This window comes from Ciconia boyciana, chromosome 1 (genome assembly GCF_034638445.1).
Source record: "Ciconia boyciana chromosome 1, ASM3463844v1, whole genome shotgun sequence".
Taxonomy (NCBI): domain Eukaryota; kingdom Metazoa; phylum Chordata; class Aves; order Ciconiiformes; family Ciconiidae; genus Ciconia; species Ciconia boyciana.
In genome coordinates this window covers 57,572,586-57,587,658 of record NC_132934.1, presented here as the reverse complement: position 1 = coordinate 57,587,658, position 15,073 = coordinate 57,572,586, and the positions used below count along the sequence as shown (strand labels likewise).

At 45.2% G+C, this 15,073-nt stretch overlaps 1 protein-coding gene across 1 annotated transcript in view; it reads left to right on the top strand.

Moving 5' to 3' along the window:
• The window catches only part of CACNA1I (calcium voltage-gated channel subunit alpha1 I), a 160,036-nt gene that overhangs the window by 61,420 nt on the left and 83,543 nt on the right, over nt 1-15,073 (top strand). The window contains exons 2-3 of the mRNA XM_072846159.1: nt 9,876-9,987; nt 10,996-11,129. Coding sequence (XP_072702260.1) covers nt 9,876-9,987; nt 10,996-11,129 — 246 coding nt within the window. The remainder of the gene's footprint in view (nt 1-9,875; nt 9,988-10,995; nt 11,130-15,073) is intronic.

The window sequence follows — 15,073 nt, the reverse complement described above, 5'->3', positions numbered from 1 at the left end:
AACAAGGTGCTCACTTCCACATCCTTCACCAAGTGATGTGCTGGGGTACAGGATACTGCCCTGGCACCTGCAGAGAGCAGAGCCCCTGCACAGAAGGACGCATACTCCTTTTAAACTGTGGGAATGTCCGTAACCTGTCCTTTGTGCTTTCATTGTTATGTCCACGTTCCTGCAAGGCGAGATGGCCTTTTATCAAAGGTGCCCTGCACTCCTTTCAGATGTATTTGAGTTGTGTGTCCCTGTGAGCTCAGCTTGGACTCGTGTGACCTTTGCCAGAGATCGGTGGGAAGTTGCAAAGAGTGGAAAAAGCAATCTGTAACATCTGAAAACTAGGATGGACTAGAAAGACAACAGTGATGAACAGAGACACCAATGCAAGAAAAAGGAGCAGGAACAGGAAGACAGTGAGTGCGGGCTTTAGACCTTCAGTGCTGGTGAGGTTTCTCCTACCTGTTTTCCTCTCCAGGGAAACGGCTTCTTATTTGAAGACAGATGTTTCCACCATCCCTTTGTATTTGCTGTAAAGTAGTACGGGAGAAAAACAACCATCAAAAGCAACACTCAGGACCCACATCTGTCTGTCCTCCACGTGTCTGTGCTGTAGTGCTGGGGAGATGACCCCCAGCCCTCCAAGCCTGGGCAGTGACAGGAAGTTGCATAGCAGCGCCTGTTTCAGGAGGTTCATTGGAACATCCTCTTTGTGCCCCACAGACTGTTTCCCAAGGCCCACTGAGCCTAAAACACACAACAAGAGGACAAAACCCACACCTATAGAGCACCAGAAAGTAAGATGAGAAGACATCCCTTTACTGGGAAGGTGAAAGTGGCGACGGGAATGGAAGGAGTCTACTATGCTTTAGATGCTGCTTTGCACTTTGCAGCCAACTTTCCCCCCTTCACATGTACCCTCCTTTCACCTGTTTGCATTTGTGAGCTACCAGAGAGCTCATCTGGTATACTTGAGGGACACAATGCAGTCTCACCAAAATCAATGGGAGGCAGGGATCTGTATGCTGTAAAAGGTCCCACAAAATGTTCCTGTGCATCCTTAAGGGCCTGCATGTCTTCCAAAACCTTGCCCTTTGTTCCTGGTTCCTGAAGAAACATTTATTCCCCTCTTTATGCTGTTTCATTCCAAACATTTAAGCATTTCTTTCCACTAGAGTGGGGGAAGGAGAGCTCTGGAAAGCAAAAGGGAAAGAGACCACGGCAGAAGAAAAAAAACCAAAAGAAACCAGAAAACATTAAGGGCAGTAGGGAAGGGAAAAAGCAATGCCTTTCATCTTTTTAATTCTCTTGCTTTCTCTGCCCTCCCAAATCCATCATCACTAGCTCTTTCCTTCTCCCTTTCTTGAAGTTGAATCACACACACTGCTATTATAGTGCTGTATTTATTTGGTGGATATGTCTAGTAGACCCAAGATAAGGACCCCATTCAAACCTATCATGACATGAAGGCCAAAGAAGGGACTGCAGTACTACCAAACATGGCAGGACTGTTACATCAGTTTGACAGGTGCTGGGGAAGACTTTTACACAACTTTGGGTGGTGTTTCTGGGAGGCAGGGCAATGAAGCACAGTAGCAAAGAGAGGGGATTTGGAGAGATTTTGATTTTTCTTGCAAAGCACTTCATGTTTTTACACTTTGGAAGGAAATTTCCACCAAGTAAGCTTGACCACATCCAGATTAAATGAGATAAAAAGCCAATAAAAATCCCCATCATGTGTCAGGCTCTGGTTTGAGAATGGTGACTCCACCAGCCTCTCTGACTGGTCTTCTCACTTCCTAGGGTCATGCATGATGGGGACACTGCATCAGAGCACTCAGCTGCCCCATTCAAATTCACTTTTTGTTACTCTGGAGCACATTGCTAATTCAAATCACTCCTGGACTGCAAACGCCTTCCTGACTTGGCCTGCCAGGTTTAGGTCTTCTCTGGAGCAGAGGTCCAACTGAGTGCAAAAACAAAGACTAACTGTTCTAAGATCCCTACTTTGCTACTGATATCAGTAGGGAACTGCCTCCACAAAGTGAAGTATCAGTAAGCAGTAAGAGCTTTACAGTTTGGATCCCAGTTTTGTGGTTCTGGTGGTCCTTCCCTGCTGTCTGTTACCCCTACAGCTCCATCTGCAGCAGCAAGCAGCTGCTGAACCTGCCATTTTGACTAAGAGATTTTGGAGCAACAGTCTTTCAACTGCCATATAGCATAATAATGTTCCAAGTTGCAGTCCTATCACGTCATGCTGTGACCTTGTTGAAGCTCCTAATGTGATGAAGCCAGGTCAGGTTTTGAATGGTGATCTCCAAGGCAGAGACAGAATGCTGCAGGAGGCACCATTTGGGAGTCAGCAGGAGGTGCAATTCCTCAAGTCAGTCCTGAACTGGTCCCACAGCATGGTGGAGTATTGCTTTGCTGGCAAGTAAGATATGCAGCCGTAGTCCCAGCCATCTGAGGATATTAAAAAGCTCTTTCTCCAGGAACAGTCATTACCTCTAATACCCTGCTCAAGTTTAAATTTGGGTAATTATTTTCTTCTGACCTAAAAAAAGATTCTCGGGTGTTTTTTTTTCTAGATACTATTTTTTTTTCATGCTTACTATAGTAAACAGCTTTATAGGAATGTTACATACTGTTAAACAGATGCTCTGTTGCACCCTGAAAGCTAGATGCAATTTGGAGGTGGGTCATTATCAGTAGAGAAGCTCTGGGGCCCAGCTGCTACAGGCAGGAGGTAATCATTAATAGTAGGGCTGTGTAGCAATATTGATGAAGATGCATGGTATTTGTGAGATATTTGAATAATTAGTGGTGGGATCTGCACACCTTTTCTGAAGAAGACACCAGGTTGCTTTAGGAGACCAATGTATATCCATCCAGGTGGTGTGACAGCCAGCCAGAATTCTTGGCATAACTCATGCTGGCTTTAGGACTGACAGCTCTCCTGTTTGCTGTGGTGAAGAGCATCGTAAAGAAGCCTTGCTTTCTCTCTGTAGCCTCCCGTTTGATTAGGGGCCTTCTGTGGCCTGTTGTGGCCTTACACTAGGTCAGAGCTCTCTCATTGGCTTCCTGTTTCTGGAATATCTGAAGACTTGTCTCATTGCATTAATACCTCTGTCTGTTCGCTCTTCAGATTCCTTCTTAGCCTCTTAATCCCCATTGTACATTTTTCCTGCCAGAGGTTAAATTTCTTTCTAATGGTTTTGGTTTTGCTGGACTTGAGAGTTTAATGGATGCAATTAGCAGGTCTGAATAAATCGTTATGGAAAGAGTTTTAAGAAACGAGAGATTTTGCTTCATTTTGTTTCTGTAATGAAAAAAAATGCCAAAACTTTCCAAGAGCCATCTTCAATGCTTGCCTAACTCTGTAGGGGGATATGATGTGGTGTATGACATACAGTATGAGACTTAGTTCTCATTAGTCTCTAAGCTAAATCTGAATTTGAGCTACGCAGCCAAAAGCCTGTGTGGCCTGGTACAGGACCCGCTTTCTGAGCAGTCCTGGAAAGTTAGACCGATCAGAGAAGCTGACGTATGGTGCTTTGTTTTGTTGACGTTTATCTGGTTTAATATGGATACGACCGAGTCTTTTTCTTTTCTAATGAATCTGTTCTTGATGTAAAGTCCATTCCAAAGGGCAGAAACATTGAAGTATTGCCAAGCATTTAAAATCTCTCTACTGCCTCCCTCTTCTGTAGTTTCTTGTCCTGCCTCCTAGTAACACCATCTCGAGTCATGTAAGTCTTCCCTAGTGCCTCTCAAATCAACGTAACAGTCCTGCTGTGTTTGGCAGTAATGCAGTCCTTTCCTTGGCATCAGTATTTTGGAAGACTTGAAGATCTCAGCGATGCATATGTCAGCTGTCTAAAGTTCAGGTGCTCCTCTTTCATGAGAAGAGTGTATAAATGATGATGTGAGGAAAGCAAACATGTACAAGAAATTACATGACATGGGAAGACCTAGAGCACGTTGACCTTGAGGGCTTGCAAAAAGGCTTTATAAATTGCACTCTATGGCTTGGCCACCATGAAACCCCAGCATTGCAATGCTGGGTATTGGCATTTAATTTCCAATTGACTCAGAACTCAAAAAAAGAGAGTTCTAAGGCAGGTCAAAAAAACGCCTTTTTTCTGTAATGTTGAAACATTTCTTTGCACTAAAAAAGATAAAGAAGAACTGTTTCAGCCCTTCCAAAATGGGATTTTTAAAGCTTTTTGTTCTGAGAAATATTTTGATTGTTTTGATCTATTTGAACACAAACACATTTTGAGATGTATTTTCTTTTGAGTGAACAACAGGTGTTACATTCAACTTTTTCTAGTGGGTTAGCTTAGCAGATTGAGGCTGAAGAGAAAGAACCGTGTTGCTTGTCGGCTTGTTTTGCAGAAAAAGACCATGAAACTCCTATGCATGAGCACAGAAGGAAGAAAAAAGTGAGTGGTGATAAGAAAAAAGCGTGTGTGTGTGGGGAAAATGAAACTCACCTGTGAGGGCATCAGCAAAAGCCAACAGCAATGAGGGAGAGAAAATAAGCACTTCTTTCCCTGGAGCTACTTGTTTCTCTGACCTTCGCAACACAAATCACTCCTTCCATTATAAATTAAATATTAACTGTCCTACTGCAGTTACAGCATCCTACTGGCTTCTTGCAGGAGGGTCACAAAGCAGGGGAGGAAAGTAAGGAAGGAACACAGCACTGTCCTTAGCTTATTTCAAAAGGAGGGAAAGAAAATGCAGTCACTGCAAACTGGAATCACAGGGTGCAGCCATTTAGCTGGTGGGAAGCATGGTGAGATGAGAGGGAGGTGGAGAGGAGCCCAAAGGGGAGGCAGAGGAGTGATCATGCAAATGTGACGTCTCACCTGCAGGGTGCCCACAGCTGTGCCTGCCTGGCACCAGCTCAGAGGTGGGAGGCCATGAGGAGTTGTGCGCGTGGGTGGCCAGTGTTGGGGGTGCATTGTATGGGGCTCCGTGTTTCCAGTTCAGTCATTGAACTGCTCTACTGCGGCAGGCTGTTCTTTCTCTTTTGGGGAGGGAACAGATGCTACCATGACCAGCTACACCATAGAGCTGGCTTTTTCCCCTTGCTGTAAGTGCTTTGTAGCCAAGGCATTTCCGCTGCAGGTTAAACAGGTCTGAGATATTCAAGACCTGAATTGGCACAAGGCATACCCTAGGAGTGGTGTGGAGGTAGCAACAGGAAACACTGAGGGATTGTCATTCTTGTAAAGCTTACGTATTTTCTGTGCTGTTAGCGCCAGACACTGGGGAGCTCTTTGGGCCTGGTGAACTCTTACTCTTCAGCTGATGATAAAGGAGGAAGAGGAGAAGGGACCCAAAGTATTGTTTTGTTTTGCTCTGTTGTATTTTTGTCAGTCATAAAAAGCAGAGATTGAGGCTGATCCCAAGAACATTAAGTGTTACCCCATTTTCCAGGTGCAAGCTATTTACAGCTCCAATACAGCATACCTTGCTTCTGCTATTTGTCATTCAGGAATCGAGCCCAAAAGCTTTGCCTGTATCCTATCACCTGTTTCTAACTTCATGCCACGTTATGCATAGTCATGTTACCAAGCACTAGCACAACATGTCCAGCTTCCAGAAACACCTGCACATCTCTGTAACTGTCCTGTAACTTATGGCTTTCAGCACTGACTCCCTCCCAGATGGTTTGGGGTGGATGATGGTTCTCTCCTAGTGTGTGCTGGTGATGCATGTCTCCATTGAGTCTCTCCCCATGCCAGACTTGCCCTGTCCATTGGAAGACATGGTGGAGGGTCAATGGATACGTGGTAGCTGACTTCAGGCAGCAGCTGGATGGACCCTGGTTGGGGTGTGGAAGGATAAGGAGGGGACCCATGAGCAAAGCAAACTGCCGCTGCCACAGGCAGGCACCAGCTGTAAAACCAGTATGAGGAAACGTGTTTTAGGCAAAATATAATTAACCTAGATATGGATCTTGATGCCACAAGACAGTGCTGAAGCTAAGAGCTTAACAGAACTTTCACAAGGAAGAGACACTTATGTGGATAATGAGAATAACCCATGGTTAAAGGAGCCAGGAAACCTGTTTCCCTTGCTGTTTTTCCTTTTTCAAATGAGTGCCATGACTCCTTTATCCCTGAGGGCTTGAATCAACTGTGAACTGTCACCGTTAGGGAAAAAACTTCCCTTTAAGGGCAAGTTATTACATAGTGGATTGCTGCAGGTTTTCTGGTGCCTTCCTCTGAAGCATCTTGTGGTGGCCAAGAGAGAGGAGCTGACCATGGGCAGAAATGCCTGGGTGTCCTTTTAGTTTCCAAAACCTGTTGGAGGCCCCAAGCCTCACTGGGAAAGGTGCCAGGAGTGGGGCTATGGGAAAGGAGAGCAGCAGGGAGAAAGGGCCGGGGCAGAGCGGGGGGATAGCATGTGCGCGGGTTCACTTGTAATTAGGAGATTTGAACTTTGAAAGAAGTTAATTAGTAATGAAACTTCTGACTGAATGAGGCAGATTGTAAAGACCGGCTTTGTCAGCAGCTGAAATTAATTGCAGGCTCAGGCACAGGGAAAAGGAGGGGGTGAAGGATGCGGGGAGGGGGAGGCATCACGGAAAGAAAGATGATAAACCTGGCTGCAGGCTGTTGCCGTGGTGATGGGAGGCAGTCGCCGTGGTTGACGGCAGTGACACATTGAAGGCAGCAGGTACTTCTAATTACCCCCTCCACCGACCCAAGCAGGCAGCAACCCCTCCCGACTTGGGGCAGGAGATGCTCCAGTTTTCTCCTAGCACTTTCTTCCTCTCCACCGCAGGTTGGATGTGCTTTTTCAGGGTCCCCACCTGCTCTGAAAGGAAAACCGTGGGGCGGCAGCTTTTCCTAATGTCACTTTAATAGCCCAGGAGCAGCCAGCGATTCGACAGTCCTCAGGAAGCCTGGACAACACTGGCAAACTTTCAGAAAACTGGTATCCAGAAAGCAGGGGAAGAGAAATTAAGTGCAGCTGGCCACAGCTTTTAGAGCAAGAAGATGAGGGCCTTGCGCATCTGGCCCAAATTGCAACGTTTTTGGGAGCACTTGCTGTGGGTGGCCAGGTCTTGTGCTTTGGGGTCTCGCCAGCTGCCTGAAGGCACCTTGCCATGGTCTGTGTGGTCTGGGGGGGACACTGCAAGTGGAGTGACAGGAGCAAAGGGAGCACGGGAGCATCCTGACCACCCACGCGTTGCTGCTGCCAAAGCATGTGCACAAAAGTGTAGATCTGTACAAAATAAACCCCTGACTTCAAGCCCCTTTGCCTGAATTCCCTGAGTTTGGCTGCAGTTGGAGAGTACTCCCTGCCTTTGGGTTTCTTGTGTCATGTTTTCTGGATGTTTGCTGAAGAAAAAACTTGGCTTTTAAAACAATTTATGCTTTTCATTTTTTACGTATTAATTTCATCCAGGGCTGTTCTAAGCACTGTCTCTGTCCGTACCTCTCCTGACTGCCCTATGTCCAGGGAGAAGGACCTTTGCAGCTGTTGGCTCAGCCCACACCAAAACTCTTTTGGCCCCTCGAGGAGTGTCGTTCAGCACTGATAGGGCTTCACTGGTGCTGCCTTTCCAGTAGTTGTCAAAGCACCTGCTGCAAAATGGAGAGGCTGATAGAGCTGGGGCTGCTCAGCCTGGAGCAGGCTCAGGGGGATCTTATCCATGCATATAAATACCTGATGGGAGGAGTAAAGGAAACAGACTGCTCAGTGGTGCCCAGTGACAGGGCAAGAGGCAATGGGCACAGCCTGAAACATGGGATATCCCAAGTAAATGTAAGAAAACACTTTTTCACTGTGTAGATAGTCAAACACTGGAGCAGGTTGCCCACAGAGGTTCTGATGCCTCCATCCTTTGAGATATTCAAAACCCAACTGGATGCGACCCTGAGCAATCTGCTGTAGTTGCTGCTACTTTGAGGGGGTGGGGTGGGGGGTGGGGTGGACAAGGTGACCTCCAGAGGCCTCTTCCAACCTCAACCATCTCAACCATTCTGTGGTTCTGTAATTCTGTGAAAGATGATGCCAAACAAATTTTGAAAAGTCCAGAAGAGAATTGCAGTCTTACCCAAAAAGCCTGTGGGTGCTAATGGATCAGATTTGGATCAGATCATTAAAGAAACGTGTAAGAGAGAGAAAGGTGGAAAGTTGAAGTTGTGTTGTGTAGACCTCTGAGTGCAAACATTTTATTCGTGCCCTTTTGGTGTATTCCTCTCAGAAAAGGCCTCTGGTTTTGAAGCCTACATCAAGGGTGGGCTCCACGTGCATTACTTTGTACAGCACTTGGGATTAACTTAGTGAGGGATAGGGATAACATGTTCTTGAAATCACTTCATAGCATGATTGGCACAGTAGAGCTGGTGCCCTGCTCTTGTCTGATTTTGCAACTGAAGGTAGCTCACTGAAAATCAGGTGGGGGAGAAGAGAAAGAATTAATAATCTTCTAGATCAGATTGTGCAGGTTAGTCATGAATCACTGTCAGAGAATGAGCACAGAGGAGTTGCTCAGAACAAACCATAGATGTTGAGTGTCTTTCAGAAGTGACCAGAGATACAGGCCACCATTTTGGATTCAGTTCTGCAAGGACTGAAAATGGGTGCACTCAGTGGGTTGTATTTTAAATGGATGATTTCTTGGCTCTGTTATTTTAAATTTAAAAAAAAAAAAGTCTGAAAATAGAAACTGAGCAGATATGTTTATGTGAGGTGTGTTAAAATACCCACGAAGGATGGTTCTGTCAGAGGTTGGAGGTCCATTCTCATTAGATCTACATCACTGCTTTGCAATGCGAACACTGGAAAGATATCACAGAAACGTGCCCACTTTTAGAGATAAAATACTGTAAATGAGTTATTGGATAAGCGTGTACCAGGTCTTAAGACTCCTTCAGGAGAAGAGGGATGGTGAAGAGGAGGCAGGTAGAGGGTGTGGAGAAGGTCACACAACTACACCATTTTTATCTTCTTCTGTAATATATAAATGAAGTAGCACTTGATGAAATTAAAAGGCAACAAATTAAAAATAAATAGGAGGAAACAATTTTTAATGTAAAGTATAATTAGCCAATGTAGCTCACGGCTGCCAACTATTATCAAAGCAGATATTTTAGTAAGATTATCAACAAAGGATTCAAATGAATAAGCAAAGCATCTGCAGGGACACCAGTGTAGCTGAGAAAATTACAAGGGCTATCAATCCTCGTGCTTTAGGGCATAAACAGATCACCAGCTGGGGTCAGAAACGCAATTCCCCCCATGGTTACTGAATAACTTGATTAGGCACATTGTGGAGTTTTATCCAGCATGGGTCACTGCTGGAAGCAGAATAACAGATTAGATGGACTATTGACCTGTTCCAATATGTCAACTCTTTATTTCCAAGTTCCTCTCACAAGAGAAGAGGGACACTTCTAGCTTTGTGTTGCACCCCCTTCCCAGAAGGGCAATAATCACTAGGCTTACATAGAGATCCAGCTGTCCATTTTGATTTAGATCCCTAGATCATAGAGATCTCTGCTACATTTGAGTATAGGCCACCATGGAAAGTCTCTTCTATGTATTTGGAAGATTCAGTAAACTAACGAGGGAAGGGACTCAGCAAACCAACAGGATAGGAGTGAGCATGTGTTTAGCTATGGCAATGATTTGACTTGGCCTTAGGCCTTTGTGCTACCTCTACTTTCCCCTTTCAAAAGAGTTTTGGCTTAATCAAGGAGTGGAGTAATGAGGAACTGGGGAAAAACATAAGAATGTAATAAATCAGCCTACCAGCAGTTGTTATTTCCCTTAATCTTCCTATTTTGTCACCCCAAGCCTAGAGCAAGCTTATCTCAGCCATGATGCATTTACAGAAGTTTTCCTTGACTCTTTTCCACCTGGTTTGAGTGTGTCAGCATGATGGTGATTTTGTTAAACTGCGTTACCCTGGGGATGTACCAGCCATGTGAGGATATGGACTGCCTTTCTGACAGATGTAAAATCTTGCAGGTAAGCAGACTTCCTTCTTCTTGTGATGATGCCTCAGTCCAAGTCACAAATTTTCACGCATGCTTTCCTTCAGCATGTGGGCAAACACCTTCCCAGACAGGTTGGCAAGAATGTCCCTGGTAGTAAGCTATCCTGTTGTAAAATGGCAAGAGCTTGTTTTGAGGAGGAGAATGGGGCAAGAGAGAGATAATGAATGAAGTCTACTTGTGACCATGCAATACAGAATAGTTGCTAACCTTCCTGATCCTGTGCATAAGCAGGGGTTTCCTGACATAGACAGCTACAAGATACATGGCTCAGAGGTAAGCCAGGGAGAAATAACTAAGGTTACAGCATCCAAGCAGGAGAGAATAGCAGCCCCCAATGCATTTGCTACTGTGTTGAGGAGCAAGGGTACTACTGACTCCACAGGTAATGTGGCATTCAGGAAGCCCAAAGGGAGAAGAAACAACGTATGCCAAGAAGGGCCATGGGTACATCCAGCCTATGAATGCACTAGCTGTGCTTGCTGCTTCCCCAAAGAGAAGGTCACAGCAAAGGTTGTCATCTATAGTGTTGCTGAGGCTGAGACGTTCAGATATCTGAAGGCTCCATCTGTGATTGGTGTGTGCTGTCCAAGCTGTGCGTGAAGCTGCGCTATGTCCTCAGCTGAGCTATTTGCAGTGGAGTGATGAGGAATCCCTCCTAGGAGACCTTGGAAGGACGGTGTTTCCCTGGCCAGGTTTGGACCTGCTGGTGCTGAGCCAACATCTCCTTTCAAGTCCATGTAAGGAGTCTCTGAGTCTCCATCAATTACTTCACCCATGGGGGAAAAAAGCCTATAAAAGCCCCTTGCTTACTTGAGCAGCAGGAAGCTGTGATGCCAGGGCTGCATGGAAGAAGCTTTTCCAGCCCTGCCTCTAACTCATTTTCAGAAGTACTGAAATTTGTATTTATCTCACATTCTGCATTTTAAAATCCAACACTGAGAATGCTTATCAGACATGCTCTTGGGTTTCTGTTTGGCAGGTATTTGATGATTTCATCTTCATCTTCTTTGCCATGGAAATGGTCTTAAAGATGGTGGCCCTGGGGATCTTTGGCAAGAAGTGTTACCTTGGAGATACCTGGAACCGCCTGGATTTCTTCATTGTCATGGCTGGGTAGGTCGATAGTTTCTGGGTTTATTTCTTCTGTGTTTGCTAGAGTCTTGCATAGAACAGAAATGATGTAACTGAGGGGAAAGTTTCCAGTCTGGTGCTACTCCAGTATATCTGCTGAACTGGAATCGGATGTGCTGGGGTTAGCAGTCTATGGAAGAAACAGTAGACAAGATAGCTTAGCTCCCCAGCTGATGTGCAGCCATCTATCTTGCACCACTTCTGTAGAGGGTGTTAATTTGTACTAGCTGAAGAGCTAGCCCAGAAACTTTTTTTTGTTTTGTTTTTAAAATGTCTGAGTGGAAGATGTATAACCTTTACCAGAACCAAGCTAGCTTCTCAGTTTCCAGTAGAGGTGTTTCGAAGGTAGGAATGTCATTTTTGTTACTCTGAGCTTTTTGTCTTTGCATTGCACTGGCCTTACCCACGGTACTATTGGGACAAGTTGACATTTGAGTGTTTTTTACAATAAAGTTGCTATGGTGAAGCTCTGATTTCCTCTCTGCATGTATGAAGTGGAAAGCCTACCAGGATTTGCCTATCGAATCACAGCAAAATGTCCATCTCTGATACCAGGGGGCATGTGCTTTTTTGGAATTTGTCCATTTTCAATTAGATTGCCTTCTGGTATAGGAAAAAAAAAAGGTCAGAAATAAATATGTAATATTGCTGTTCTCACAGCAAACAAGTAAACATCTTTTCAGAGAGAAACCCCCACTTTCCTCTTCCTCCCAGCAAGGAATTACCCACATTTGCTGTCACCTGGAAGTGCATGTATTACTGACTGAGCCAGCGATGAGTTTGAGCTCACTTTGCAGAGTTCTCCCTTGTGGTGTGGAGCAGCACTGTCTTTATATTTGCTTTTGACACAGTTCTTCTACAGCAAGACTTGAAAGTCATTCCTTCTGGAGGGGCATATAATTGTTTGCTTCTGGGGGGAACAGAGATTTTCAAACTCAGTTCAGTTGTAAAAGTTGGAAGGCTGATTCTTGGCCAGCTTGTGCATGAAAGGAGGGCAGGCAAATGAAAGCTGTAGCTTTTTCTGAATTAACACAACATGTGTGAGATGGGAAGACCTTTCTTGTGGCTGAGCCTGCTGTGATTAGCATCTGATTTAAAATGGCCCGGCATGGGGACTGCAAGTTCATCAGGAAAGGCTAAGTTAAAGCACCTGACACATGGTGGTGAGAAAAGCCAGATCATTGTATGTTCTAGCCTGAGCTCCTGGTGGCAAAATTGCTGGTGACTGGATGCAGGGAAAGCTGGCCCTACCACAGCAGCCTTTGAGGAAGAAAGGGAAAAACAGGTGTGTCTGAAAGGGCGACCTTGAAGCCCACGGTGCTCCTCCATGTGGATGATGTGCTGCGGTATGCTGGGAGGAAGGCTCTTCTCCAGGTGGCCACAGGATCGCCGGTGTATGGGCTTGGGAACTGGGGGTTGTGCTCTGCCTGGTGTCCTTGCAAGCATGGTATGTGAGTGGTGCTATCTGGAGAGATGAATAAATCAGTGGGGCAATGCTAAATGAAAGAGGGTGAGCTCAAGTGCTTACACCATGCAGGAAACAAGTGACATTCATGCTACCTAGATGAGAAGGCAGTAAACCTCATTTACATGTTTCCCTCTGTCACCATTGCTGGCAGAAATTTGAGAGAGTCTTTTGTGCATCTGATAGCAGTACCAGGAAAAAAGCTCATATCTGAACTCCTTTCAATGCCAAGGAGACTTAGAATCAACTCCTTAGATATAAAATAATCAGTGTGGAGGATTTTTCATTTCAGGTCCTAAACTGAAAGAAATTTGTTTCCTGATTTCTATACAGTTGTCCTCATGAGGTGTCAGGCTGAAATGATAGTAATCTCATTAGAATACCTGATCTCAAAAGACTTCTGCTAAAGAAAGATTTTTCCATTTAGTTATAGAGAACTAATGACTATATAATGTATTTCGAGTTATAAAAGCTTGTGGTTATTAATTCATTATTCTTTGAAATTCATTAAAATTGTCTGCACTGTTTAAATCAAATTCAAGGCTCAAACTTGCCCTTACATACAGACTGTAGGCTTTTATTTAACCTCAAATTTAAGCCCCAAGCTTTATCCTGATTGGTCCTGCACCTGGATCATGGCTTCAGCTTACTCTGGGTCCAGATGCTGCCTTAGCCTTCTGACTAAGAGAAGACATCCTGCATTAGGTCTTGCATGTTTTCTCCATGCCAGTGAGTTAGATCCTGACCAGAGGCTAATCAGTTTTCTCTAAAGGCCTTCTCCTTTTCATGGTCCTGGACTCTCATTGCCTGCAAGGGAGGTCATAAATTTGGCTCTCAAGAAAACGTCTGCGATGTTGGAAGGTAACGCACTGTCTAGAAGATGTGCAGCTTCTCTCAATTTTAAGAATAAGGACTGTACTTTCCAGCCTCTTCTCTTCCCTTCTCCCTTTCCAAATAAACACCAACAAGGCAGTAAAGGTTGGAAGAATGAACTGTAGCATGGAAAAGTGAAGTGCAGGCAAAGGACTGTTCTGTTGGGTGTTCCTGGGCAGCTGAGATACCTCCATCTGGCTAGCTGCATGACAGCATGTTTTATCAAAGAGCATAACGATTATTTGCTGCTATTGCCCCAGACTGTGTTTTGGTTACATAAACCATATATTCAGGCATTCATTTGTAGTTTTATCCTCACTTCCTTGGAAAGCCAGAAGCTATAGTTTTAGTTAGCTGAATTCCCTCGTGTGCCCCTGCCCTGCTTGCCCCTGCTCCCCACGCAACCCAGCAGCTCAAGGAGGAAGACTCCATTGTCACTAAAAATGTTCAGTTTCCATGGCGATAGGAGCTGACATCACCAGAACTTTCTCCCCTCTTGCTCGCTCCCTCCCCCAACCACCTTCAACACATTTTTTTCAGAATGGATTAGAAAAAAACCCAAAACAACAGTCCTAAGTCAACTCTCTCCTTCATTGTTTCCCTTGGAGCTCCTAAAACTACGTGAGGTAATTTGGGTTGAAGAATGCCGATGCCTTTGTGCGCACAAGCAATCAGGGCTGCAAATTCAGCTTGCCGATGCTCTAGTTCCCAACTACTTGCTGGTGACAGGAGGTTGCAGGTTCCCAGATGTTTCAAGCAGACTGTGCTTGTCACCAGCTGTCCTGGTGGGAGTCCCTCTTCCCCTGTGTTTGTGATTAGGTCTTGTCTGTCGGCATTTGTTTCCCACAGCAATGGGTGCATGTGGAGAGCTCGATCTGAGGCAACTTCAAAGGGCAGCTTCCTAAAGTTGAGACCCTAGTAAGTTTTGAAAGTTGAGATAATGCGAACACTAATCACACTGGAAACGCAGGCCAGTGTCTCTACGTGCATGAATTTAGGTGCAAAGTCACTTATTTCTGGGCTAGTGCTCATCAACTTTGTAAGTCAGGCAGTTCTCTAGCAAAAAAAGAGCGAGCAATTTCTCCTGCTGGCACTACTCTGTGAAGCAGTTGTATTCACGTACGGTTGGAGGTGATGCCACTATCCCTCTCTGAGAAGGGAGATGTCCCTTTGCATGACTGTCCTGAGGGTCCCCGTGCAAGGAGTGAATTCATGCAACCTGCCTGGCCTTGGGGGCATTAATTCCACTGGCAGTGTATTTGTTCTGCCTCTCTTGAGCCAAGTGCTGTAATTAGCTGTCTGTGGTGGGAATTATGTCTGTCTCTGCCCACTTCTGCGGCATCCCCATGGCACGTTCTGGTATGCAATTTACTTGTGTAAATAGGTAGGTTAAGGGGGAGAGGGCTTCACTATGTGGCCAGGTGGATGATTGTGATGACAAGTGTGTCCCCAGAATATGTCCAAAACCTTTCCTTAATTACTTGCTGCTTGGAGTCCAATGGCTGAGGAGAGGCTGGTGTATCTTTCAGAGAATGCACCATCTTTGCCTTTCTCCATTATCGCACTAGAGCTTGCCATGTAGATCTCA